A 27,580-nucleotide genomic window follows, 5' to 3' on the forward strand; every position below is an offset into this window, starting at 1 on the left:
ACCGACGAGCGAATACACGTTTTTGCATCAAAAATCTTTAAGGTACGCTGACGACATTGTAATTCTACAAAAAAGTGAAATTTGGTAATATCTAACACAAATATATTTGTCACGAAGTCTTCCCGGCAACTATTTGAAGTAAATCCTCGTTGGTAGCGAAACGTACACAGTAAGCAGCATAGAAGAAAAGATTGCAATTTTGTGAAATGTGATGTAGTGTTGGCAGAAGAGCCAACACCGTGTTGCTAGAGGAGGCCGAAATGCACGCTTTTAAGCTCACGCAGATTGGCGTGAGGTCTGGAACAGTTAAAGGATTTGAGTCTAGCAAATAAAGTACGTAGCTGTTGGAATACTTAACTTTAATCCACAATTGGTGAACATCTCTCGTCACTGTACAAGCTTCACAATATTAATTATCAAATGCTATGGCGCCTTGCTAGGTCGTAGCAAATGACGTAGCTGAAGGCTATGCTAACTATCGTCTCGGCAAATGAGAGGGTATTTGTCAGTGAACCATTGCTATGAACGTCGGCTGTACAACTGGGGCGAGTGCTAGTCAGTCTCTCTAGACCTGCCGTGTGGTGGCGCTCGGTCTGCAATCACTGACAGTGGCGACACGCGGGTCCGACGTATACTAACGGACCGCGGGCGATTTAAAGGCTACCACCTAGCAAGTGTGGTGTCTGGCGGTGACACCACATGTGATAATGTAGAAATATACTGCAGACTGGATGGACATATCGAGTGGCTGATGGAGAGGTGCTGAATCGACTTGGAGCGAAAAGGGCTTATGACACATCTCGACAAAAACAAGTACATAACCTTAAGTGTCAGTTTACTAATGGAGAAGAGTATGGAGGGGTAACAAATGTGGAGGACATCCACGGTTTGACTGTAGTAGATATGTTCAAATGGGTATAGGTCGCAGTAGTAATGCAAAGGTAAAGAGCCCTGCATAACACAAGAGTAGCGTGGAGAGCTGCATCAAACCAGTGTTCTGAATGAACAACAGTAATACTTCTTTGTTTTCCCAAATCCTCAGCTCTTCAACGATTTGTTTCTTCTGCAAAGTTTGGACAGTAGTGGGTACTGCGACACTGAAAGCACCCCTTCTGTTATTTAACCTGACTGCGTACTCTATAGTTTCACTGCTCCCTTGTTAATGAGTGGAGCCGAGGTGAACGTTAGAGCAGACGCAACAACAAGCTTTTGCGGGTATTTAACGACGCGTCATAAATCAGCGCCCACGAGGTTACGCAAATCCGTCCTACCGAGAACTAAAAGCCAAATGAATTGGTGTCTGCTTGCAAGACCAATAAGACTATGCCAGCAGGGTGAGGTAAAATGACAGTTTTACTCTCCTGGCGCAATTTCAATTCGTTCGCCGAACGATCCCGCCTACGGGATTTTTTTGCAGACATTCAATAGCCGCGTTCCTGCACGAGCTGTGCCCTGAATTTACATGTCTCCTCCCTGTACGAAATCATTAATATGAACCAACACCCGTACGTATAATCCGATATAGTGGAGCAATGTGCCACATTTGCTGTCATATTATGTGCCTGCAAGCTGTAAAGTATCGACATTATTACACGTTGCGTGCGTCAGCTTGTCGCGTTACTTGCGAAGTATTTCCTATGCTTCATCCGTTTGTCGCTTCTATTCCAGCCGTATATTCTCGTCTTTTATGTGACAGTAGGGTGATTAGCTACTACTAGAGAGGTAACGTAATTGGAACGTCTCTCAGGTCACATGAATGTCAACGTATGCACGACCGTAAAAGTAATTGGAAATACAGACTTGAGAGTCAAGCTACATGTGTTTCTGTTTCATCATTGGATGGTGCGAAGAAACATTGTCGTTTCTCTTCCGTATGAACCTACATTTTTCTAATTTTAGTGTCGTTGCCATTACACGAGGTACATGTTGGACGAAGTAATATGTGTCTTAACTCATGTTTGCAAGTGGGCTGTTGCTGTTTTGTCAGTAAGGTATCCGCGATTCATAATGTTCTTCTTGTAACGTGCCGCAGACCAACTTGATGAGCATTACTACACCACTCCAATGCTGTCTAAACAAATCCATGTCTAACCGCGCAGTTGTTCATTGTGTCTTTCCAGTCCCTCCTGGTTAACCCAACTTGGTAAGGGTCTCACATCAGACTAACGAACAGTCTATATTACTAAATAGCTACTCCGGTTCATAGTTTACGGTGCAAGGTTCCGTTTCAGGAGACCTATCTCGCGGCTTTCGGGGACAACGAAAATTTGATTTTCAGTATTTCATATAATTACCGACCAAATTTAAAAGTTTACAAAGCTGTCATCACCCACTCATTAAAAGACATAATCTTGTGTTACAAGCTTTACACAGTAAGACAAGTATGAAAGTTATAAACCGTGTCCATGCCTTGAGGCAGGTAACTCATGGCGCGCAAATTACCCAGACTATATTCATCCAGCATTTGACAATGAGAGCACCTAGCGACTTCCAGCAAGATTTGGACATAATCTCAAGTTGTTTTACACAAGTGAGTTCGATTTTTCAGTGATCCTGGGGGTGAGGTTACTGCTACTCAAGAATGGATCCAACAAGCTCCGTCATGCACGAACTGCAGTTCCTTAGGATTCATATAATCATATCTGAGTTTATCAGCTGCCTTTTCTAGGCCTTGTTTCATTTAATGTTAACTCTTAAACGAATCCGGACAGTATATCCTTCATCCCTGAATACTGTAACTGATTCTAGTGACTGACAGCAGATCTCGTTGTCATATGACATCGGATGCATTTGTCTATCGACGCGCTTTACATTACAGGTACTTATGTTGACAGTCAGTGGCACTTATTGCAACAGACATCGTTCATCTGCAGCTCTTCCTGTATTTTGTGGCAAGTTTTTGATTACATCACCTTCCTGAACCTTCCTGCATCATCTACGGAGGACTACAGACTTAATCCGCCACGTTAGGTCGTGAAACAGCGTATCAAATAAGAAAAGTATCCAAACTCAAATAATCAGGTATTGAATAGGTAGCAAAGATGGTTTGAATAGTTGAACATAAACACAGAACAAATTCAGCTATCAGAGAAAACAAATAACAAGAAATAAAGAAAGATCTAAACAATGACCCAAGCGAGAGAGAGATGATCAGATAATAATGTAACGGCAGTAGCACATTTAGTGTTACCTGAGCAGTGCCATAGATGACCATATCAGCGACGGGATGTTAGACACTGATCTTGCATCCTTCTATTGACGGAGTTGACATTGTTATTGACCTATACGAGTTACCGCGACTAGTGAACAACAAGACGATAAAATTGATAACACAAAAACTGGTAGCCTTGTTTAACCTTTGAGGCTTCAGCACACGGTGAACTTCTAACTGTGTTCCGAAGGCTGACTGCAACGGGTTACGGATGAGTGTGGTGTTCTCTGGAAAACAAGCCAAATCGTGAGAGAGGCTGCTCCTCTATGGCATTATTTAAAACGCCTGACCCTCTGAAAAACTGTCTTCGGACCATAGTAGCACTATTTTCTTACGGCCAACCAATCTGGGTCTTCGCAACAAGTTCTGAAAGGACCATTGTAGGGTGTTTAGCTGGCAGGCTCTAGTGACTTTTTACAGCCGACTTCACCTTGCAGATGTGTAGAGGCAGGCTTTTGTCACAAAACGACATCATTTTATCAGAAATCGCCATGTTAACGATTATATACCAGTCCCTAATCCCATTATATATCGACTCGGAAAAATCAGGGAAAATTACTCTTGTACCTGTGGCACAACAGTATATTAATGGTGTGCCTTAGGTGTGTTCAGAGGAGCTGTCGATTCCATTGTACCCGTAGCACAGGCCGTATCATGTGAAAAGATTGGGTCGGTCGTCGAAATACCGTGCATTAAATGAAATCAACAACTGGGCTGAACAACCGACAACACAGCATAAACTAGTCATGCCGAGAAAAGTTACGAGATCACATCATTATATGATTATCACAATCTCTCACACTCGAAACACACACAAAAGTAATATTCAACAATTTTCACTCGTTCATTAACAAGGATGTTCCATTCATTTTGGACCCAATTGCTTCATTGGAATGTAACATATCACGATACCACCCCTTATTAGAGTGACATCACATCATATCTCTCCATTGACTTACTTGTTACGTACTCGTCTACGTGTTGCCAGAGTTTTATATCCAGAATGAAATTTTCACTGTGCGGCGGAGTTTGCGCTGATATGACACTTCCTGGAAGATTAAAGCTATGTGGCAGACCGAGACTCGAACTCGGGACCATTGCCTTTCGCGGGCAAGTGCTCTACCAACTTTTTGTTCGTTATGGCTCGTTGTACTTCTCCGGGGCGGACATCCCATGGCATCCATTCAAGTTCATAGTTGATTCGTTCACTCATTTTTTTTATTATAGAGGGCAGTTAATCCTCTGGCCGAACACGCTGAGCTACAGTGCTGGCACCCAACTGAGCTACCCAAGCACGACTCATAACCCAATCCTGACACTCTTATTTCCGCCAGTACCTCGTCTCCTACCTTCCAAACATCCAAACAAGTTTCATATCAGCACAAACTCCGCTGCAGGGTGAAAATTTCATTCTGGAAGCATTCCCCAGGCTGAGGCAAAGCCACGTCTCCTCACGGCTTTAATCTGCCAGGAAGTTTCAGAGTTTTATTTCTTGAACCTACTATTCTGGTGCTCCCTTATGTAGTGCTATGCTATTATTCCAGCCACGGTCATATTCTGGCACGGAACCTCCATGCCTGCAAATAAGTGGTGGATCCAATTGCCAGCAGCTTGTGCGAATAATAATGGCAGCCAGCTGAACCAGCTACGTATATTGAGATGTAACGAAGACATTTTATAGCGATACGGATATATACAGATGGCGGTCAGTCCTAACAGACGAGCGACACTGAATGAAATAACCGCAGAAATCACTGTGGGATAAACGTATCCGTTAGGACAGGGTGGCGAAATTTGGCGATGACGGGCTGTGGCAACAAACGACCGACGTGAGTGCCTTTACTGACAGTACGGCATCGACTGCAGCGACTCTGCTGGGCTCGAGACCACATCGTTTGGACCCTAGACGACTGGGAAATGTCGCCTAGTCAGACGATTCCCAATACCAGTTGGTAAAAGCTGATAATAAGGTTCGAGTGTGACGCAGACCCGTTTAAGCTATGGATCCAAGTTGTCAACAAGGCACTGTGCGAGATAGTATGGCTCCATAATGATGTGGACTGTGTTTACATGGAATGGATTGGGCTCTTTGATCCAGGTGAATCGATCGGACAGGGCTGGGAATGGTCATGTTCGGCTACTTGGAGACCATCTGCAGCCATTCATGGATTTCATGTTCCCAAACAACGATAGAATCGGCACCGGGCCACAGTTGTTCGCGATTAGTTTGGAGAACATTCTGGACAATTCGAGCGAGCCGGCCGGTGAGGCCGAGCGGTTCTAGGCGCTACAGTCTGGCACCGCGCGACCGCTACGGTCACAGGTTCGAATACTGCCTCGGGCATGGATGTGTGTGATGTCGTTAGGTTAGTCAGGTTTAAGTAGTTCTAAGTTCTAGGGGACTGATGACCTCAGAAGTTAAGTCCCATAGTGCTCAGAGCCATTTGAACCATTTTTGAATTCGAGCGAATCATTTGGTTATCCAGATCGCCCGATATGAATCCCATCGATCATTTATGGGACACAATCGAGGTGTCAGTTCGTGCGCAAAATCCTGCAGCGACAACACTTTTGCAATTCTGGACGGCGGTAGAGGCAGCATGGGTCACTATATCTGCAGGGGACTTCCAACGACTTGAGTCCATGCTATGTCGACTTGTTGCACTCCACCGGAAAAAAGGAGGTGGTGCAACACATCAGGAGTTATCACATGATTTTTTGTCACCTCAGTGTAGGTAATATTCTCGTTATTAATTCAAGCAATGCCCAATTCAATAATGTATCTGTATTGGGAATCGTCTGATCAGACGACGTTTCCCAGTCGTCTAGGGCCCAATCGATGTGATTACGAGCCCAGGAGAGTTGCTGCAGTCGATGTCGTACTCTCAGTAAAGCCATTCGCGTCGATAGTTTGCTGCCACAGCCCTTTATCGCTAAATTTCGCCGCACTGTCCTAAAGGTTACGTTCGTCGTACATCAGACAGAGTTTTCTGCGGTTATTTCATTTAGCGTTGCTTGTCTGTTAGGACTGACCGCCATCTGTATATATGCGCGTCGCTTTAAAATGGCTTCGTTTCATCTCAATATATGTAGCTGGTTCAGCTGGCTGCCATGATTTTTCGCAAAAACTGCTGGCAGTTGGCAATTGGATCCATCATTTATTTGCAGGCAAGGAGGTTCCGTGCCAGAATATGACTGCGGCTGGAATAATAGCATAGCATTACATAAGGGAGCGTCAGGATAGTAGATCTTCGTACCTAGATAAAGTCGTGGAATGCCACATTTCCACCCGCGCCGCCATTTTCTGCGTATGTCGTTCCTCCAGCAGCCCCCGCTGCTGGCTGGCTGGAGCAGACGGGGCGCTCTGCCGGAGCAGAGCGGCCCCTCTGGAGCGGCCCGGCCCACACGCGGCAAGGCACGGAACGGCGGGACGTGCGTCGTTAACCGGCGTGACGTCACGGCCGGCCGCCCTGCGCGCTGCGCCGCTGCGGCCTCAAAGTTCTGGCCGCCCCGCTGCTTCTGCACGACCACCTCTCATCTCCTCTCTCCTACCTGTTGCAGGTTCGAGAGGCGATAAAGATGGCCGACGTGGGCACCGACGTGACGCTCATCCAGGATGAAGATCTGCTGCGCCGAATGGTAAGTCAGTGCGTCTCCCGCACCGCCAGCCTACGCCACTTGTTGTTTCTCATCTCCCACAGGCGGATTTTTATGGCCCCTAAGGTCGACGCCGGCGAAATTGGCTGCCGCAGTAAATCCGCGTGTCTGTGATTTATTTTTGGGTTATTTGCGAGAAAACTGCTCTCTCTCCGCTTCACGGTTATTAACTCCGTGACATGCGTTCGCACAGTCTCTCTGGAATGGGTTGGGCGTGTCCGATACAACATTTACGTGACAAGTATACTTTTGTGCTCGGCATCTTACCGTATTTGTATTAGCTCACCTGGCCAAGCTAAGTTGTATATCACATGACGAACATCACAATAAAGGTTCAGCCAGTTTTACCGCAAAGAAAAGTACTTTCGTTAATCAAGACTGGCACAACGCAGTGATGTGCTGGTCCTGACGACTTCTCCTGCTTACGAGACTGAACAAAAAAATTCAACTGAAGAACTGGAGCTTCGCTCGTATTTTTTCCTGTCAATAGGCGATCCACATTTTTGACCAAAAAGAGAACTGAAGGAGGGAATACAATTACAAAAAACATCAACAACTGAACAAAGAAGACTACAGGAAAGTATAAATAATCACAGAAACAATCAGCAGAAGAGCAGTGAGACTTAATGGTCCCCTCAAAGGAATGGACTGAAACAGGGTGACTCGTTCTGGCTTCCTCCACACAAAAAAGAAAACTGTAAATGTCCTGGTCTAGTAACGCCAAAGAAGACCTCCAAATATTAGAAATGAAGCCCAAGGACCTTTTGGAAAGAGATCTTTTCATCATAAAGTGGCCAAGTAGTTAAAGGCGCTTCAGTCCGGAACCGCGCGACCGCTACGGTCGCAGGTTCGAATCCTGCCTCGGGCATGGTTGTGTGTGATGTCCTTAGGTTAGTTAGGTTTAAGTAGTTCTAAGATCTAGGGGACTGATGACCTCAGATGTTAAGTCCCATAGTGCTCAGAGCCATTTGTACCATTTTTCATCAAAAAGATAAGATAATGATGAATGGGCTACAGCGAGTTGGTCAAGGAAAAAGGCGGTGACCCTTGTACAGAGGCCAGCAAAGAAATTAACTAAAAAAAAAAAAGGAAGAGACTTTGGGTGGAGAAGAAAGCGGATCCTACTGCCACATGTAATGATGCTGAACAGCCCCAACGAATAAATAATAACATGAAATTATGTAGTCGGTTATCTAGAGTTTCTGTGAGTGAGCGGAACGCAGAAAATTCTGATAGCTACGTCATTTCCGTTTAGCTGTTCTCGCAGCGTAGCCCTTTCTCGTGAAGCACGTGGCAGTTCATTGATGGCTGTCTATCTAGCTCACTAAATGGAAATGATCGTATGACATTGTTGGCCGGGAGGCCCCATTCGTGGAAGTTGGGCCGCCGTATTTCAAGTCCTTTTTAGGTGACGCCACGTTGGCGACTTGCGAGTCAATGATGATGAAGGACACACAACACCCAGTCCCGTGCCGGGAAACGAACCCGGGCCCCCTGCGTGCTAGGCGGTAACGCTACCGCTACACTACGGAGGCGGACATCTAGTCCACTTAACGTTTGTCATGTTTCGTCCCTCCGCACCCACTCCTGTTAGTATTTATCGATATCACCAGCTCTGCAGAATGAATATCAGCAGCAGAGTACGAAATAGGTAACAGTTATCTTCTTACGACGAGCTGGTTTCGGTGTATATTTCAGAGGTTTCTACAGTATTTGCTGGAGGACCGTCGTGTTAAACTTCTCACCACACCTCACTTCTCTTCCTAAAAGACACTATTTCTTATGCAGATCAACACAATCACATTTCCAGGCAGCACGCCAGGTATTAAGAATGAGTTATAACGCACACAAGCGGTCAATTCATGGAGATTACTAGCTGATGGTTGATACGGATGCATACACCTTCCCATTGCATCCTGCACATATTCTATAGGCGACACATCACGGGACTGGACAGAGCAGTTGGTATGTGTATCACATTCATCAAGGGGTTTAAAGCACAACTTCAGATTGGGGTCTAACATTATCTTGCAGCAATATGCCATCCAGCAACAGGAGTCATTATTCTTGCCATATACAGGGCTATCACAAATGATTGAAGCGATTTCATAAATTCACTGTAGCTCCATTCATTGACATATGGTCACGACACACTACAGTTTTGTTCGGCTGAAGCCGCACTTCAGATTTCTGCCGCCAGAGCGCTCGAGAGCGCAGTGAGACAAAATGGCGACAGGAGCCGAGAAAGCGTATGTCGTGCTTGAAATGCACTCACATCAGTCAGTCATAACAGTGCAACGACACTTCAGGACGAAGTTCAACAAAGATCCACCAACTGCTAACTCCATTCGGCGATGGTATGCGCCGTTTAAAGCTTCTGAATGCCTCTGTAAGGGGAAATCAACGGGTCGGCCTGCAGTGAGCGAAGAAACGGTTGAGCGCGTGCGGGCAAGTCTCACGCGTAGCCCGCGGAAGTCGACGAATAAAGCAAGCAGGGAGCTAAATGTACCACAGCCGACGGTTTGGAAAATCTTACGGAAAAGGCTAAAGCAGAAGCCTTACCGTTTACAATTGCTACAAGCCCTGACACCCGGTGACAAAGTCAAACGCTTTGAATTTTCGGCGCGGTTGCAACAGCTCATGGAAGAGGATGCGTTCAGTGCGAAACTTGTTTTCAGTGATGAAGCAACATTTTTTCTTAATTGTGAAGTGAACAGACACAATGTGCGAATCTGGGCGATAGAGAATCCTCACGCATTCGTGCAGCAAATTCGCAATTCACCAAAAGTTAACGTGTTTTGTGGAATCTCACGGTTTAAAGTTTACGGCCCCTTTTTCTTCTGCGAAAAAAACGTCACAGGACACGTGTATCTGGACATGCTGGAAAATTGGCTCATGCCACAACTGGAGACTGACAGTGCCGACTTCATCTTTCAACAGGATGGTGCTCCACCGCACTTCCATCATGATGTTCGGCATTTCTTAAACAGGAGATTGTAAAACCGATGAATCGGTCGCGGTGGAGATCATGATCAGCAATTCATGTCATGGCCTCCACGCTCTCCCGACTTAACCTCATGCGATTTCTTTCTGTGGGGTTATGTGAAAGATTCAGTGTTTAAACCTCCTCTACCAAGAGACGTGCCAGAACTGCGAGCTCGCATCAACGATGCTTCCGAACTCATTGATGGGGACATGCTGCACCGAGTGTGTGAGTATCGGCTTGATGCCGAATCACTAAAGGGGCACATATCGAACATTTGTGAATGCCTAAAAAAACTTTTTGAGTTTTTGTATGTGTGTGCAAAGCATTGTGAAAATATCTCAAATAATAAAGTTATTGTAGAGCTGTGAAATCGCTTCAATCATTTGTAATAACCCTGCACTTGTCGGCATTCGACCTTCCTTCAACAATTACCACCACATCAGTGCTGTTCCATAGCTCCCCCACGCCTTGATTCCAGAAGTTGGGGAGGAGCGATCTCGGTAATCGCTGATTCCTGCAGACATTCGCCAGGTTGTCTACGGAAACGCTGGCGTCGATCTGATTGCAACAAATATAAGCAAGACTCGTCGCTGAACCACTCAGCGTCCAGTTGACTGTGGTTCTATACCGTGCAAGTCTCTGTTGTGTGTGTTGCAGTGTCAGCGGCAAACGAATGGCAGCTCGAGATATCGGCCCTGATTATAGTAGTTTGCTCTCGACGGATCATGGAGATACACTGCATGCAATATCTGCCCATATTTTAGCTTTTCTCATCAATCTGTTTCAAGGCCAGTGTAAAAATTCTAGAGTCTTCTCGTGGTGTTGTTGTTGTGGACTGACAAGACAGGCAGTCCACAGTGACGGGTAACCGAAAGGCACGCGTTTAAACTCATGCAGGCTGGCGTGAGTTCTGAAACAGGATACGTAATGAATGCTATAAAGAAAAGTACGTAGCTGCTGGAATACTTAACTTTAATCCACAATTGGTGAACATTGGTCTTGTTACTGTACATGCTTCATTAGATACATAGCAAAGGATAAATGGCGCCTTGCTAGGTCGTAGCAATTGACGTAGCTGAAGGCTATGCTAACTATCGTCTCGGCAATTGAGAACGTAATTCTCAGTGAACCATGGCTAGCAACGTCGGCTGTACAACTGGGGACGAGTGCTAGTAAGGCTCTCTAGACCTGCCGTGTGGCGGCGCTCGGTCTGCAATCACTGATAGTCGCGACACGCGGGTCCGTCATATACTAGCGGACCGCGGCCGATTTAAAAGGCTACCACCTAGCAAGTGTGGTGTCTGGCGGTGACACCACAGTTGTATTTCTGGAAGAACCCGCACCTACCCTTCTTGCCACACTATTGTCCCGAGAAACGACTTCTTGTTTGATTGTTGAATTGGGTGGAGGGGACCAAACAGTGAGATCCACGGTCCCATCGGATTAGGGAAGGATGGGGAAGGAAGTCGGCCGCTCCCTTTTAAAGGAACCATCCCGGCATTTGTCGGAAGCGATTTAGGGAAATCACGGAAAACCAAAATCAGAATGGCCGGACGCGGGTTGGAACCGTCGTCCACCCAAATGCGTGTCCAGTGTGCTTACCACTGCGCCACCTCGCATCGTAGCCACCAGTTGTCCTGCAGCCGTGCAAGTGATATCAGTTTACAACTTAGATCGTAAAATGGCAAAACAATAAATTTAGCGAGCTGATTTTGTATGTATGTGTGTGTGTGTGTGTGTGTGTGTGTGTGTGTGTGAAAGAGGGAGAGAGAGAGAGAGAGAGAGAGAGAGAGAGAAAGTGTACCTACAACGTGACTGAGAAGCTACGTTTAGCAGCATACCTGTAAATGAACGCATCTACCGTTATTATGTTCCTTTCCCTGCATTTGATTCCTATATCTGTATTGCTTGATATACGTCCTACAGCAACATTCCACGAGTAGGAACATCGTGCATGCACTTTGTCGGCCGAAATTATCAAACGTATTTCGCAGTATCGGCGTTTCGCTCTGATTAGTTTCTGTTATTGGTTATTCACTAGTGAGCGGGCCGTGACCAGCTACGTCATGTAATTTGCTTATCCTGGGGAGTATTTCCTTGCGGGCTGCCAATTTCTGACGGTGAAGTTACCGCCCGTGCGATTATCTTAACGAGGCTGTACGCGGTACTCAACTGAGAGAATAATCCGTAGCTATATTTAGCAAATTGCATCACGCTTATACTGGAACTGCATTTAATTGCGGCGATAAACAACGACAGCGTAGTCCAGAAAGTATTCCAACTGCTCATTCTGATGCTCAGAGTAAGGCTTACCTTACTTGTACTCCTGTCCGCCACTGCTGGAAAATGACGCATTCATTTTCACTTTGCACTGACTCAAAAGATAGATTAGCAATGGACTATAATATTAAAAAATTGAAGGAGTGCGATCAGGGGAGTCTTCCAAGACGTAAGGTCGTTGCACACCAAACGCAATGTTCTGCGTTCAAGTTCCGGTCTGACCGCATTTTTAATCTGCCAAACAGTTTAGACCTGCTTGTTAATTAACATCTCTACTGACCCAAAGATGCATTCCCCTTCTTTATACGGATCCTTTACAGGAACAGTCAACGCTACTCTTTGACGTGTCTGTATAGTGTTACATCCCGCTGTTGATAGTGTCGTCAGCACCGACCGAGCTACCGCAACGCTTAAGAAATGGAACACGAATTCAGAAGGGACCAACAGTGCTGCTATCGGAGTGCAGAATCCTTCTGTGGACCAACATTGAGCCAATGGTCCACCTCTAACAGTTTCTTTTCCGGCTTTAACCATATTAGAGAAGTCGACATTATTTGTACGGTTTAATGTCCTTCGGCAGTGAAACAATCACATGACCTCGGATTTCACACTGGATGCAATGCGAAATTACTGCCGAGATAAGTTAACTTTTCTTGAAATTCCACTTCTTATGCTTTACAACTTTCGAAACTGACACTGAATCTGATAGTTTGGACCTTTTAGACCTGAAGATATCTTTCATATTTTAAAGATCCTATTATGTTTACAATTACAGCAAGAAAGGAAACTAAGTCTCGTTTGGCAACTGAAACATTTTAGATTCACATATTTGTGGATAGTGAAACGCACATACCACATCTTCATCCTCTGATATTTTGGAATCATCGGTGTAAAAAAACTCGCACTATATTTCATACGTTATAAAAAGACAGCAAATCGGACTTACCGTCAGTCGTGTGCAGTCTACAGGGTAATTCAAAAGGTTGCGCACAAATTAAAAGCTACTGACGGAGGAGTTGACAAACAACAACTTCGGAATACGAACTTAACGTCTTGGGAGTGATCCTGAGCCAGTGAAAAGAGCGTACTATCAGGAACAAGAAGGACAATGAGTGCATACGCATCTTTTGTTCACAAAGGTAATGGACTGTTTACTCAACAGTGTTGTACACTAGAGCTATTCAAAATGGCGACCACCACACTCAGTAAAGAGAAATCATCTACGTAGAAAATTCTGGAGCACCTTTCCAAGGACGCCAGGTATCGCACGAATCACACAAGTATCATGGCGTGAAGGATTTCTTTGTCGGGAACTTAATGGCATGTACACAAGTCTTTTAATGTGCCTACATACACCCACCACTGGACTCGCATTCGGGAGGACGACGGTTCAATCCCGTCTCCGGCCATCCTGATTTAGGTTTTCCGTGATTTCCCTAAATCGTTTGAGGCAAATGGCGGGATGGTTCCTTTGAAAGGGCACGGCCGATTTCCTTCCCAATCCTTCCCTAACCCGAGCTTGCGCTCCGTCTCTAATGACCTCGTTGTCGACGGGACGTTAAACTAACCACCACCACCATACACCCAGGTGCGCGCGCGCGCGCGTCTTCAAATTTGTGAAGCGAGTTGATCATGAGTGCTTGTTGTTCCTGACATTCCGAAGCTTTCACAGGCTCAAGATTATTTTCAAGGCCATAACTTTCTATTCCAAAGCTGGTGTATTTCGACTCCTCTGTCAGATCCTCCAATTTGTGCACCAACATTTGAATCCCCCTGTCTATCTCAACACACTTTGTGCGGGCGTACCGAGTAAATTGTATATATAGATGGTAAGCACTCATATTTCTGGCGATTTAGCGTACCACCTGCCAAGGAACTTCCCAGTAGCGGAACTACAGCTATAGCGCTGTACAAATACGGAGATGGCTGCGTGATGCGTGATGCGTTCCGCGCGGAGAGAGAGACGACAGAGAATATTTTGCGAGGCCGTCAGTGTGCTCTCTGTCACCGTCCCACGTCACACATTTCAGCCATTGTCTACCCTGGTAACCGACAACGCTGGGATAACCGTCACGTTGATACACAATTTCTGTTTGTCATTCTCCATAGAATTTGTGCTCGGAAAGCCACCAGTAACCTCCGCTAACTTTGTGTTCTGTGGCACCCATACACAAAATAGAAGTTGCTAAGTATGTTCAGCTTACACAAAATAGAAGTTGCTAAGTATGTTCAGCTTACCAAAGCTAACATGAAAATCAGTGTTACGTGCATCCCGAAGCTCACGCTACAGACAGACGCGGCAAAATGTCTCTGTTAGCTGGTGCGTCAGGTTGTACACTAACCTTTGCACTGTACTTCACCCCCTTCTTACACGCATACCACTATCGACGTTCGTAGAAACTGATCCGGAGCGGTGGCAAGACTGTGAAACTGTTATTTTTGACATAAATGAGTTGGTCAGTTTCAAGATCAATCGTGCTATAGGAACTAAACATTATATCTGCCACAATAAAGCTTATTATATCGCAGAGAATGGTTACATTTCTAGAAATTTATGAGAAATTCGTAAAGAAAAAATTATTTTCTTTCGTCTAAAATCGCATTTTTTTCCCCCTAATAGTTACCGGTTAGAGTTGGCCATCTCCTAGCATGCAGTCATCATGCCGACTTCCCAAGTAGTTGTCTATATGCGTATGTACTGCATATGCACACATCAAAAAAAGGTTTGCGTCACCCCAGTTCCCAGATCTCCTGAAGATAGAGGTTGACTGTGAACATTGTATCACAGACACAGTCCCTTTGACTGTTCAGAGATGTCACTAAACCCGCCCAAAGATGTAAACAGCCACACATGAGCAGCGCCTATTAGACGGAGGGGTCCGATAGCCGATCAGTTCGAGTCGTTCCACCAGGAAGAAGCTACACGGCTCGTGTTGTCTGTAGTTCACCGCGGTTCGATCGCGTCCGCATTGTTACTTCGTGCCAGGAAGGGCTCCCAACAAGGGAAGTGTCCAGGCGTCTCGGATTGAACCAAAGCGATGTTGTTCGGACATGGAGGAGATACAGAGAGATAGCAACTGTCGATGACATGCCACGCTCAGGCCGCCCAAGGGCTACTACTGCAGTGGACGACCACTGCCTACGGATTAGGGCTCGGAGGAACCCTGACAACAACGCCACCATGTTGAATAATGTCTTTCGTGCTTGCATAGAACGTTGTGTTACGACTCAAACTGTGCGCAATTGGCTGCATAATGCGCAACTTCACTCCCGACGTCCGTGGCGAGGTCCATCTTTGCCACCACGACATCATGCAGCGCGGTACAGATGGGCCTAACAACATGCCGAATTGACCGCTCAGGATTGACATCACGTTCTCTTCACAGAGGAGTGTCGCATATGCCTTGAACCAGACAATCGACGGAGACTTGTTTGGAGGCAACCCGGTTAGGCTGAGCGCCATAGACACGTCTTGGATTCGTTTGGTTGTCTCTGTCACTCCGTTGCTTCTTGCGTGTTGTCGTCGTTAAGGTCTCTCTCCGTCGTCCATCGTCCGTCGTTGATTCGTGTCCGTTCCTTTGTTTGTTCGCGAGCCGCTCTCCGTTTGGTCCAGCCGCGCTTTTTCGGCCACCCCGTGACCGTTCCGGTCGCAGTTACAACAGGTTACAATACAAATGATTACAATTTCAGCAAAATTGCACAATTTATTCAAAAGAGAGAGCTCCACAAATTGAGTAAGTCAGTAACGCGTTGGTCCACCTCTGGCTCGTATACATTCCGATTCTTATTGATTGACAGAGCAGTTGTATGCCCTCCTGAGGGGTATCGTGCCAAATTCTGTCCAATTGCTGCGCTAGAACGTCAAAATCCCGAAACGATCGTAGGTCCCTGCCCACAATGCTGCAAACGTCGTTATTTGAGGAGAGATCTTTCATCCTTGCTGGACAATGTAAGGTTTGGTAAGCGCGAAGAGAAGTAGTAGAAACCATAGCCGTGTGCGGGCGGTCATTATCTTGCTGAAATATAAACCCAGTCTGGCTTGCCGTGAAGGGCAACAAAATACACTGCTGGCCACCGTAAATGCAACACCAAGAAAGACAAGAGGTAGCACAACAAAATTTATTTTGTAGATAACATGTTGACCAAGTATCAAATGATTACGTTTACAGACGTCTGTGAAATGTGGTTCCTGCCAGAATCAGTAGCCAGAGTAGCCGCCATTGTTGGAGATCACCGCTGCCACACGTCTCGGCATTGAGTCAAAGAGACGTTGGATGTGTTCCTGGGGTACAGCAGCCCAAGCAGCTTCCACACGTTGCCAAAGATCATCTGGTGTGGCAGCTGGGGATGTAATCTGGGTCACTCGTTGAGCAACCATGGACCACATGTTTTCTATCGGCGAAAGATCCGGAGAGCGAGCCGGCCAGGGAAGCACTTCAATCTGGTTATTGACGAAGAACCTTTGGACAATGCGTGCCACGTGTGGTCGCGCATTATCCTGTTGAAATATGGCTGTGGCCGAGCCCTGAAGGTAAGGAAGGACAACTGGCTCCAGCACCTCGGATATGTAGCGCCGGCTATTTAAAGTACCGGCAATGCGTACTAGAGGCGTGCGAGAGTAATATCGAATACCGCCCCATACCATAATACCCGGTGCAAGACCAGTGTGGCGGTGCATAATGCAGTTGTCCAGCATCCTCTCTCCACGGTGTCTCCACACTCGAATCCGACCATTGTGGTGCTGCAGACAGAAGCGTGCCTCGTCAGTAAAGACAACGTCATTCCATTCTGCCGTCCACATCCGTCTGTCATCACACCATTGGCGACGGAGACGTCTGTGGTTCTGCGTCAATGGTAGACGAAGCAATGGACGTCTTGCGGACAGACCACTCTGCTGTAAACGGCGTCGAATGGTACGCGCAGACACTGGATGATGCGTTACAGACGCAATGTGCTGTGCTATAGTTCGGGATGTCACTGAGCGATCCGTCACTGCCATGCGCACAATTTGCCTATCAGCACGTGCAGTGGTGCACTGAGGTGAATGCGATCGACCACGTCGGTCCGTCGTACCCTCCTACATCCAACGGTCACATATCCGCATTACAGTTGTTTGGTTTCGTCCAACACGACTAGCGATTTCTCTGTATGATAATCCACAATCTCGGTAAGCCACTATCCTTCCTCTGTCGAACTCGGATACTTGATCAAACGATGTTCGCTGTTGTCTACGAGGCATAACTGATCGTCTTGTGAAACAACCACAAGGTAAACACACGTGCCGAACGTACACTCGTCGAAATCGCCAAGCCTTAAATGGCGCTATGAGGTGGCGCCACAGGCGCGCGTGATGTGCGTCTGCGCTGAAATTCTAATCAGTTGCATATCTCATCGCTGCAAACCCATGGTGTAAATTTCACTTGATTCGGATGCTTCCTTCGGGGTGTTGCATTTACGGTGGCCAGCAGTGTAGGACATAAAATATGGTCGGCGTACCGCAGTGCTGTAAGGGCGCTGCTGTTGGCAAGAAATGGGTACTGCTATGAAACGAAATGACACCCCAAACCATCAGTCCTGGCTGTTGGGCCGTACGGCAAGCACCAGTCAGGTTGATACTCCACCGCTGTCTGGGGCGTCTGCAGACACATCTCTGGTCATCGAGGCTCAGTTCGACCTGGAACTCACCACTAAAGACAATTCTACTCCAGTCAGTGAGATTCAAGGCCGAAGACGTGTCTGAAGACTCCCCGGACAGCTGCAGGATACAAAGCTGACTGTCTCCCGCCGTATCGTCTGTCAATCAGGGGTGCCATTTCTGTTCACAGCAAGACTCCTATGGTTGTCATCAGGGCACAGGCCACGGTTGGACCAACGCGTTACTGATCTGCTCAATTTCTGAGCGTCTTTCTCTTGAATAAATCATTCAGTTACATTCCCCAAAAGATGTAAAGCATTCTGTGAGGCACATTTCAACTTGGACACGAAAACTACGCTACTGACAATACAAGATGGGACGAATCTGTTGACAAGACAGTGAGCACACGATGAATGAAGTCCTTAAAGGGACCATAACGAGGGACACTCAAATATACAATACGCACAAGTCACTACATAAAAGAAAGGAAAAGACCAGACGTTTGCAGACTTGAACTTGTAAGATGGCAAGAACTATGCCCCTTATATGAAGTCATTAAAGATCACCGAACTCATGTTGAGCGAACAGTAGGGCTGAACAAAAATGACTGACAAGGCACAATGCATCTTGTAGAGGGCATGGACGTATTGGAATAATTAATGTTGGATGATGGTTTTAAAGCAATTCACGCGACATGAAAACTTTGTGGAAACGTGTCGATTTACTGGAGGCTAGTTTATCCCAGCGAAGTATTCAGAGTTGACTGCGGCCAGGTGGCAGTGTGTGGCTGTCGAGCGGCGAAGGGAAGCGACAATAGGCAGCTTAGGGCGGCTCAGACTCTGAGAAAGCGGTAATGGGGCGCGGCCTCCAGCTGCCTTAAGATGAGTGACAGTGAGGGGGTGGTTGGCCCCATGCTGGTGTACTGGGAAGCAGACGGAGAACTTGTACGCCTCTTGATAAATGTCCGTCGTCCCGTTTTCAGTGAAACATGCGAGAAAGCCGCGCAAAGCTATGGACCGGTCAACAGAGGCCAAAATATGCGTGTTCGTGACTATAGCAACTTCACGCTGAATTCACGGTCCGCAGTCTGAAGTAAATCAGGTGAAGAGCGACAGAATGAAATACGCCGGCCTCCAATGGGAACGTGGGACCAAGGAATTTGAAGTACTGTCCTGGGAGTCAGAATTTCGGAAAAATTGGTGTTTTATGCAGATGCTAACCTTGATGGGTGGCCTGTTGAGGAGCTAAATAGCAGACGTTGAGAGGAAGGGAAATTTTGTGGGAATTTGTTCACTTTCCAGAGGAGGCACTGGTCGGCGACTTGCGCTGCAATTGGCGCAAGTGATTTTGCTGGAGGGGAAACTGAGGAGAAGAGCGGACTGGCAGAAGTCTCCGTAGTGGTCATCCGTTCCCAGCTTGCCTAGAGTGCGGACGTGGCGTTCTTTACTCAGCTTGCGCAAGAGAGAGTGAGCATCTCTGCAGTTTAGGACTTAGCAAACGGAACGATTGAGCTTGGAGATAGAAAGTTTTCGTTCAGCTATGTACTGAGTAAGATAGCTAGGAGTGAATAGACGAGTGCAGCCTTGCAGCACCACGAGGCCGGCCGACGTCCGCACAACGACGCCGCTCTGCCACGCTGAATTTGGTGATATTGCGCCCGATCCGGCTTGAGTTAGGCCACTGATTAATTTGTTGGATCACGTCGGATAAGTTTCCACGAGGGTTTCATGGGCTGTGTATTGCAGAATTCTTCTCGCACTTCGCATTACGCCTGGGTAAGTCGACAGGAACTATTTTGAATTATCGCGCTTTACTCCAATTTACCCAATTTATTCCCACTGCCTGTTAGGAGAGTCATGTAATGTGATGACTGAAGGTCGCGAGTTAAAATAAATTTGTGCTAATCGACTGCATCTGTTTTCAATCAAGTAGTTGAAATCCCAAGTCACTTTCTTAATTAATCTTATGTTCAACATTTGCATCTGGTGTTCAATAGCTAAATATAACATCAATGTGCACCCCTTTTTAATTAAAAGGGATCAATTCTGAATCAGTTAATGTCAACACTGCCACCGCAGTTCAATCAGGAGTCACAGGGCCTTATTACTTTCTTTGCGCTATCCGATACTGCGGCAGTTTTGCACTCTCTGTTGACCTGCTAGTCAATTAGCTGGAGTGAACACACGCCAAAACCAGATAAGTGACGGGTGGGGTCTTACAAACTCAATCAGCACATGCGGAAGAAGTTCCAGTAAGGGTTCCAGTGCTCCTCCAGCTTCTATCGGACCGTGCTGCAGCAGGAAGCCGCACATCCCGCTAACACGTACAGGGGACGCCCGCGGCTACGGCTGTGACGTCACCGGCTGTGGACGCGGAGGCGGGGACCGCCCCAGAGCTTCTGCAGCCAGTTCCTTCGGCGAGCGGCGCCTTTCTTGTGAGCTTTTTTTTTTTTTTTTTTTTTATTTGCGCCTGTAGAGGAAATGGAATTGTTTGTGCGCTCTCGAGAGCCGGCGGCCGCCTTTAATTTAGCGTCGGTAGGCGTGATGGAGCTGACACAGCGACTAGTGGGCCACTGTGTGATTACGGAGCCAGCGGCTGCGCTCACCTTCGCGAACGCTGACAACTGGGTCTCGCACCGGCGTCAGAAGCCCTCTTGTTTGTCTTATTCTGTCCTCCTCAGACAGTCTCCTGATTGTCTTGTAGATAGGAGGCGCCGTCCGATTAAGTAGTACTCTGTTATCAAGCGCAATTAAGATCCCAGTGCTCAAAACGTCTGCGGATCGTAATAACAAAGTCGCGAACATAAACAGTTTTGACTTCGAGGTGTTGCGTAAGTTATGAGGGCTTCAAGGACGACGCTAGATTCGTAAAGCAAGACGTTGCTTGTTTTCTAAATTCGCAACAAAATTTATTGACAGGAACAAACACGATCGCAATACAAGTCCACATCCTCGGAGATATCTGGTGGCACAATGAAACAGTCAAACAGAAGAAACCGACTATACCAAGTAAAAAATGCCAAGTCTCTAGTATCCAGAACATTTCCAAAATCCCTGTCCAATTGGTATAGCTATCACGATGAGGCGATGAATTGTATTTTGTCCAATGGAGTCGAGAGTGACCTGTAAAATGTTGTTAACGGCAATTCTCTTCTCCCGGTGTTCTATGGGTGCTTAACTCTCCAGGCTGTTTCCTCAGACGTTCATTGATCCAAGCCAAGAGTCTTTTCTTCTCAGCTGTCAGTACCGTTGTCGACCTGAGCCACACAGTAAGGATTAGCTTACCATGTTATCAAGAACCTGCTATGCCGTCAGCAAGTGTTTCCACATAATGGCGCCCATTTTTCGGAAATGTTAGTTCTCTGTAGTCCAATGGTCGTCGCAGAATTTACTGGCTGACCATCTGAGACTCCCTGTGAGTGGAGGTATTCCAGCCGCCTGTTGGCGTTCTGCCGTCGGGAAACGCCGAGGTAGTTGCAAAGCGACTTCGAGAGCTTGATTTCGCACCACCCCTAAGCGATCGAAATGCTCTTTTCACACCCGACTTCCAAAACAACAGCCAAGTTGACAGAACAGCACGCATACGTTCCCGGTTTGAAGAACATTCAGGCACCTTGTTGTACCTCAACAGACTTAGCAAGTCACCCGACCTTAATTTCAGAGAAAATGTCTGGGAGTATTTGCAACAGCCAGTGAATCAACATCTCAAATTTGGTATTTTTACGGGATCTACTCATCAGTGAACGGTGTCAGTTGGATGTGGCAGAAAACTTTTGGCCCCTCTCCATCGCCGTCTGACCGTTAAGACGGCTATAAGCGGTGTTAAACGGTGTTAGCGTGATGTTTCCTGTAGATGACAAATTTTTCTTCCGGGTGAATTCTATTGCTAATGTCTATATGGACGTAAAGTGGCCTTGCAGAATTCATCTTCCAAATGTGTGCTATTTGATTTGCTTGCTGGATCCCATAGTCTATTGAATGGTCAGTGTTATAGTTGATTTTCTTTTATTTCACGTCTGTAATTACAAACTCCTAGGTCCCCAAACTACCGGTTTCGGTCAGCAATGAGCATCTTCAGACTTATTTCATAAAAAAAGATGTCCTACTATACTGCAGCCAAAGTGACATCAGCGTCAGTGTTTAGTACTTGACCATGGACTTTGGCTCTCTATATTAGGGCATGTTTTTTTATAAAATACATCTGAAGATGGTCATTGATGACCGAAACCAGTAGTCTGAGGACCTACAAGTTTGGTGCCATAGAAATGAAATAAAAGCAATTTATTCTACATTTTCGGGTCACTGTTCCATTCGCGACAACGTCGCAGCTTGTGAGTGTTATAGATGTCTCAAGTTATGTAACTCTGAAAAAAATGGAAATGATCGTATGGCATTGATGACGGGGCCCCATTCGGGGGAGTTCGGACGCCGTATTGCAAGTCCTTTTTAGTTGACGCCACTTCGGCGACTTGCGAGTCGATGATGATGAAGGGCACACAACACCCAGTCCCCTGCCGGGAGTCGAACCCCGGCCCTCTGCGTATCGCTAGACAATAATTCAAGCAAATCGTATTAATGTTCATTACAAAAGGAAATGATTACAATATCTAGCTTTGTGAGATATAGAAGTGTCGCGAGCAAGATGCGACAGACAAACATAAACAAGCTCTTCAGTATATATTTTTTTTTTTTTTTGTCATCAGTCTACTGACTGGTTTGATGCGGCCCGCCACGAATTCCTTTCCTTTGCTAACCTCTTCATCTCAGAGTAGCACTTGCAACCTACGTCCTCAATTATTTGCTTGACGTATTCCAATCTCTGTCTTCCTCTACAGTTTTTGCCCTCTTCAGCTCCCTCTAGTACCATGGAAGTCATTCCCTCATGTCTTAGCAGATGTCCTATCATCCTGTCCCTTCTCCTTATCAGTGTTTTCCACATATTCCTTTCCTCTCCGATTCTGCGTAGAACCTCCTCATTCCTTACCTTATCAGTCCACCTAATTTTCAACATTCGTCTATAGCACCACATCTCAAATGCTTCGATTTTCTTCTGTTCCGGTTTTCCCACAGTCCATGTTTCACTACCATACAATGCTGTACTCCAGACGTACATCCTCAGAAATTTCTTCCTAAAATTAAGGCCGGTATTTGATATTAGTAGACTTCTCTTGGCCAGAAATGCCTTTTCTGCTATAGCGAGTCTGCTTTTGATGTCCTCCTTGCTCCGTCCGTCATTGGTTATTTTACTGCCTAGGTAGCAGAATTCCTTAACTTCGTTGACTTCGTGACCATCAATCCTGATGTTAAGTTTCTCGCTGTTCTCATTTATACTATTTCTCATTACCTTCGTCTTTCTCCGATTTACTCTCAAACCATACTGTGTACTCATTAGACTGTTCATTCCGTTCAGCAGATCGTTTAATTCTTCTTCACTTTCACTCCGGATAGCCATGTCATCAGCGAATCGTATCATTGATATTCTTTCACCTTGTATTTTAATTCCACTCCTGAACCTTTCTTTTATTTCCATCATTGCTTCCTCGATGTACAGATTGAAGAGTAGGGGCGAAAGGCTACAGCCTTGTTTTACACCCTTCTTAATACGAGCACTTCGTTCTTGATCGTCCACTCTTATTATTCCCTCTTGGTTGTTGTACATATTGTATATGACCCGTCTCTTCCTATAGCTTACCCTTACTTTTTTCAGAATCTCGAACAGCTTGCACCATTTTATATTGTCGAACGCTTTTTCCAGGTCGACAAATCCTATGAAAGTGTCTTGATTTTTCTTTAGCCTTGCTTCCATTATTAGCCGTAACGTCCCTCTTCAGTATATACAATTCGTAATACAAGTGAGCCTATATAGTATCTAAGTCACTGCTGTAGTGTAGCGTTCATAGGTCAGCTCGACTTCAACTCGGCCGCGACTATTCACAATCTTCAAATGCTCGTTCCATTCCATATCGCTTCGCAACGTTATGCCCAGATCGTTAAACAACGGGACTGTGTCAAGCAGGACAGCAGTAATGCTGTATGCGAACATTATGGGTTTGCTTTCCTACTAACCCGCATTAATTTACATTTTTCTACATTCAGAGCTGGATGTCATTCATGATACCAACTAAAAATTTTGTGTAAGTCATCTTGTATGCTCCAACAGTCACTCAACTTCGACACCTTCCCGTACACTGCAGCGTCATCAGCAAACAACCACAACAGGTTGCTGCCCACGCAGTCCGCCAAATCATTTACGTATACAGAGAACAACAGCGGCTCTATCACGCTTCCCTGGGGCACTCCTAACGTTGCCCTTGTCTCTGATGAACACTCGCTACTGAGGACAACTTGCTGAGTTCTATTAATTCAGAAGTCTTTGACCCACTCACATATCTGTCAACTTATCGCACATGATCGTACCTTCGTTAACAACTTTCAATGGGGCACCGTGTCGGATCCGCAAATCTAGAAATATGAAAACTGCCTGTTGCCCTTCATCCATAGTTCGCAGTAATGTCACGTAACAAAAGGGCAAGTTGAGTTTCGCGCGAACGATACTTTCTCAAACCGTGCTGATTCGTGGACATAAGCTGCTCGGTCTCAAGAAAATCTATTATATTCAAACTGAGAATATATTCAAATCTAATGACTGCAATCACGGGTCGATTACACCTATATTTTTCAAGTACATAAACTTAACACGCAAATTTCTCTCAGTGAATCAATTATAAACGAACTTCTGCAACTACCAATGTATCGTGGAAGGGTTGGATTGCCAGACAGTGATGCCAGAATAATTATTTGATTATCATAAATTATTTTGCGTTACATACCCCAATCTGGCGGTTGCCTTTAGGAAAAGCTTTTTCCGTTCAAATTTTCTTCGTGACCCACCCGGGCACGGTGAGAGACGTTTATCTCCGTGTCTTCGCGTTGTAACCACGTGGAGACAACAGACCTAGAGCTAATAAAGTACTTGCTCCCCACGTAAGGACGTAACAGGGCTAGGTCAGTAGAGTCACGCTGTATGTTTGGTAACGTGGACCACATTTTTAGCCATGGAGGCACACTGCCCAGGCTATAAAAGTTCTGGGGACGTGAAGCGCTCGGCTCACTCTCTAAGTTCAGCCAGTCGATTCACCTCATTTGCCGGATTTGTTTCTCGTTAGATGTCAACGTGTACATCGGCGCAGCAATCTCCCGTCATACTAGATAAAGCGTGCTCTGCCACTACCTTGGAGTCACCCTTGCGGACTTAATTAGTCCCCTCGCTTTACGAGAATATGGCAACGAGAAACGCCGAAGTGAAGTGGACATCACGCACCTGCGTGCTGTTGATGCGTTAACAGACGCTGCAGTCCATGCTACCACTTACAACGAATCCCTGGAACTGTGAGGGCTAATTATCAATTCCAGAATGAGATTTTCACTCTGCAGCGGAGTGTGCGCTGATATGAAACTTCCTGGCAGATTAAAACTGTGTGCCCGACCGAGACTCGAACTCGGGACCTTTGCCTTTCGCGGGCAAGTGCTCTACCATCTGAGCTACCGAAACACGACTCACGCTCGGTACTCACAGCTTTACTTCTGTCAGTATCTCGTCTCCTACCTTCCAAACTTTACAGAAGCTCGCCTGGAGAGTTCGAGTCTCGGTCGGGCACACAGTTTTAATCTGCCAGGAAGTTTAATTATCAATTGTTATTCTCTTTCTGTATAATCTTCCCCTTAGTGCGATTCTAATTCGAACGTTTTCCTTTGTTGCTTACGCAAGCGTGGTAGGTAATTGGTCTGCCGTCATGCCGTCCTTCCCGTTCTTAACATGCAACAGGCTGGAGTAAGTGAATGTCTTTATCTCTCCAATCCGTTTTCTCCTCTAACAGTTTCCCGTGTTTGATGCGGCTATTTCCACAAATAATCCGCTACTGTGGATTAATGGCTCCCAAACTGAAAAGGCTGCCTCATCCTTATTAAAGAATACATTCATATTAAGTTGAAATTTTACTATTTCGTCTCTGTAACCCTTGAAAGGTGGCTACACTGTGCCACTGCGCCAGAGAGTGCGCCAAAGAGTACTATTAAGCCGCCTCCACAGTGCGTGTTTAGAGTTCGTAGCAGTCAGTGGTTGTCGAGATCGTAGCAGTCAGTGCTTGTGAAGAGATCGTAGAGGACAGTTTTGTCGAGAGCTCGTGGTTGTTGTGAAGTTGGAGCAAGATGTTGTGGTAAAGAGTATAGTTCCATGTCTTATGCAGTTATTTGATGGGAGAGATAGCAGATGTTATTGTAATGAGTGCATTTCGTCAATATATATGAAGGTAAAATTTATAATGTTCCTTTATTAGTTGTGTATCTGAAATAATGTGTCACTACAGGTTCAGTCAACAAAGCATCTGGCTCGTGTTCTTGTATTAGAGTGAATTTTGGTTTTCTTGCGTAATTATAGTTTTTCTAAATTTCTTTTGTCACGTCGGTATAATTGGTATTTAAAAATTCTTGTCTTGTTGGAAAAGAACCGTGCCAGATGCATACGTTGAGTCACACTCCCACATACAGAACAGTTACATTTGTGCTTGGATTTTGTAGGTTTTTTAGTTGCTGGGGACTTAATTAATTAACTGTGTTTACGGAAATTTTCTTACATTGTTTGTTGCAGTCAGATAGCGTAATAATACTAGTCAGGGCCAACCGATTACGAGACTTACGTAATCGGACAGACAGCTACTAAAATCATTTTCAATTATATATATTAAAAAAAGCCCCCATGCACGTGGCGACCGCTGCTTCGGATCGTCCCTTGGAATTTTTCTGATTGTGAAAATTGTAGACTGTAGTATTGTTGTAGTAATTTTGAGTTTAGTGATTGTAGTCTGTATTGAGTGTGTAGATTTGGTAATTGGCATTCTTCTAATGGTATTTTTCAAAATTTAATTTTTATTGCCTTGTATACGCGTTTGACAATTTTGTGTAATTATTTCAATTGTTCGTTAATCGTGTTTGAGGGAGACATCTAGTGTGAATAGTATTGTTGGAGATAAAGAGTCATTGTGTGTAATTTTCGTACAGTGACGAATCTTTCGTATATTTTGTAAATGATTACGCGATCTATGAAAAAGGCGAAAATGATGAATAGTGAGAATAACGAAATTGTTGACATGGCGAACTCGCCAACACATGAAAACAGTATGGTGGATGATGGAGTTGAAAACAATGTAATAAGTCGGGAAAATAGTCCAGAACCATTTCAAAATTTTTCTCAATCAGAAAATTCACAGAATACGAGATTAGCGATAGAAGATCCTGAAATAGTATCGAACACAGATAGCCTTATGGCTATGCAGAAGGAAGTTAGTTTTGAGGGAAATGTTAGGGGCGAAAGGAATTTCGAAAAAGTTAGTACGGAGCAGTTGATGAGTGCAATATTAAATTTGGGATCACAGTTACGATCTGAATTAAAAACAGAGATAGGAACAATTAAAACACAGATGGGAACAATGGAAACACGGTTTGGATCTGAATTAAAAACAGAGATAGGAACAATTAAAACAGAGATGGGAACTATGGAAACACGGATAGATTCACGAATAGGGACATGTTTCAAAAATATGAAAGATGAATTAAAGAAAGAAATCAGGGAAGAAGTACAACCGATTCTGAATTCTCACAATAATAGATTAATTGCAGTAGAAATCAGACAAAGGGAACAGGATAGAGAACAGGAAGAAAGAGATCGCGTGATAGTACAGAATTTTTCAGAGTTAAATTTACAACGTGCAAAGGATAAGGAAGAAATATTTGAGAGAATCGAAGGATCCGTACCT

General features: G+C 45.5%; 1 protein-coding gene across 3 annotated transcripts in view; it reads left to right on the forward strand.

Annotated features, from left to right (window-relative positions):
• The first annotated feature begins 6,776 nt into the window (after window positions 1-6,776).
• The window catches only part of LOC124548747 (titin-like), a 491,683-nt gene continuing 470,879 nt past the window's right edge, over window positions 6,777-27,580 (forward strand). For all 3 annotated transcript variants that reach the window (XM_047125191.1, XM_047125192.1, XM_047125193.1), the window contains exon 1: window positions 6,777-6,850. In XM_047125191.1, the coding sequence (XP_046981147.1) occupies window positions 6,791-6,850 (60 nt within the window). In that variant the 5' untranslated portion in view covers window positions 6,777-6,790. The remainder of the gene's footprint in view (window positions 6,851-27,580) is intronic.

This window comes from Schistocerca americana, chromosome 1, assembly GCF_021461395.2.
Source record: "Schistocerca americana isolate TAMUIC-IGC-003095 chromosome 1, iqSchAmer2.1, whole genome shotgun sequence".
NCBI lineage: Eukaryota > Metazoa > Arthropoda > Insecta > Orthoptera > Acrididae > Schistocerca > Schistocerca americana.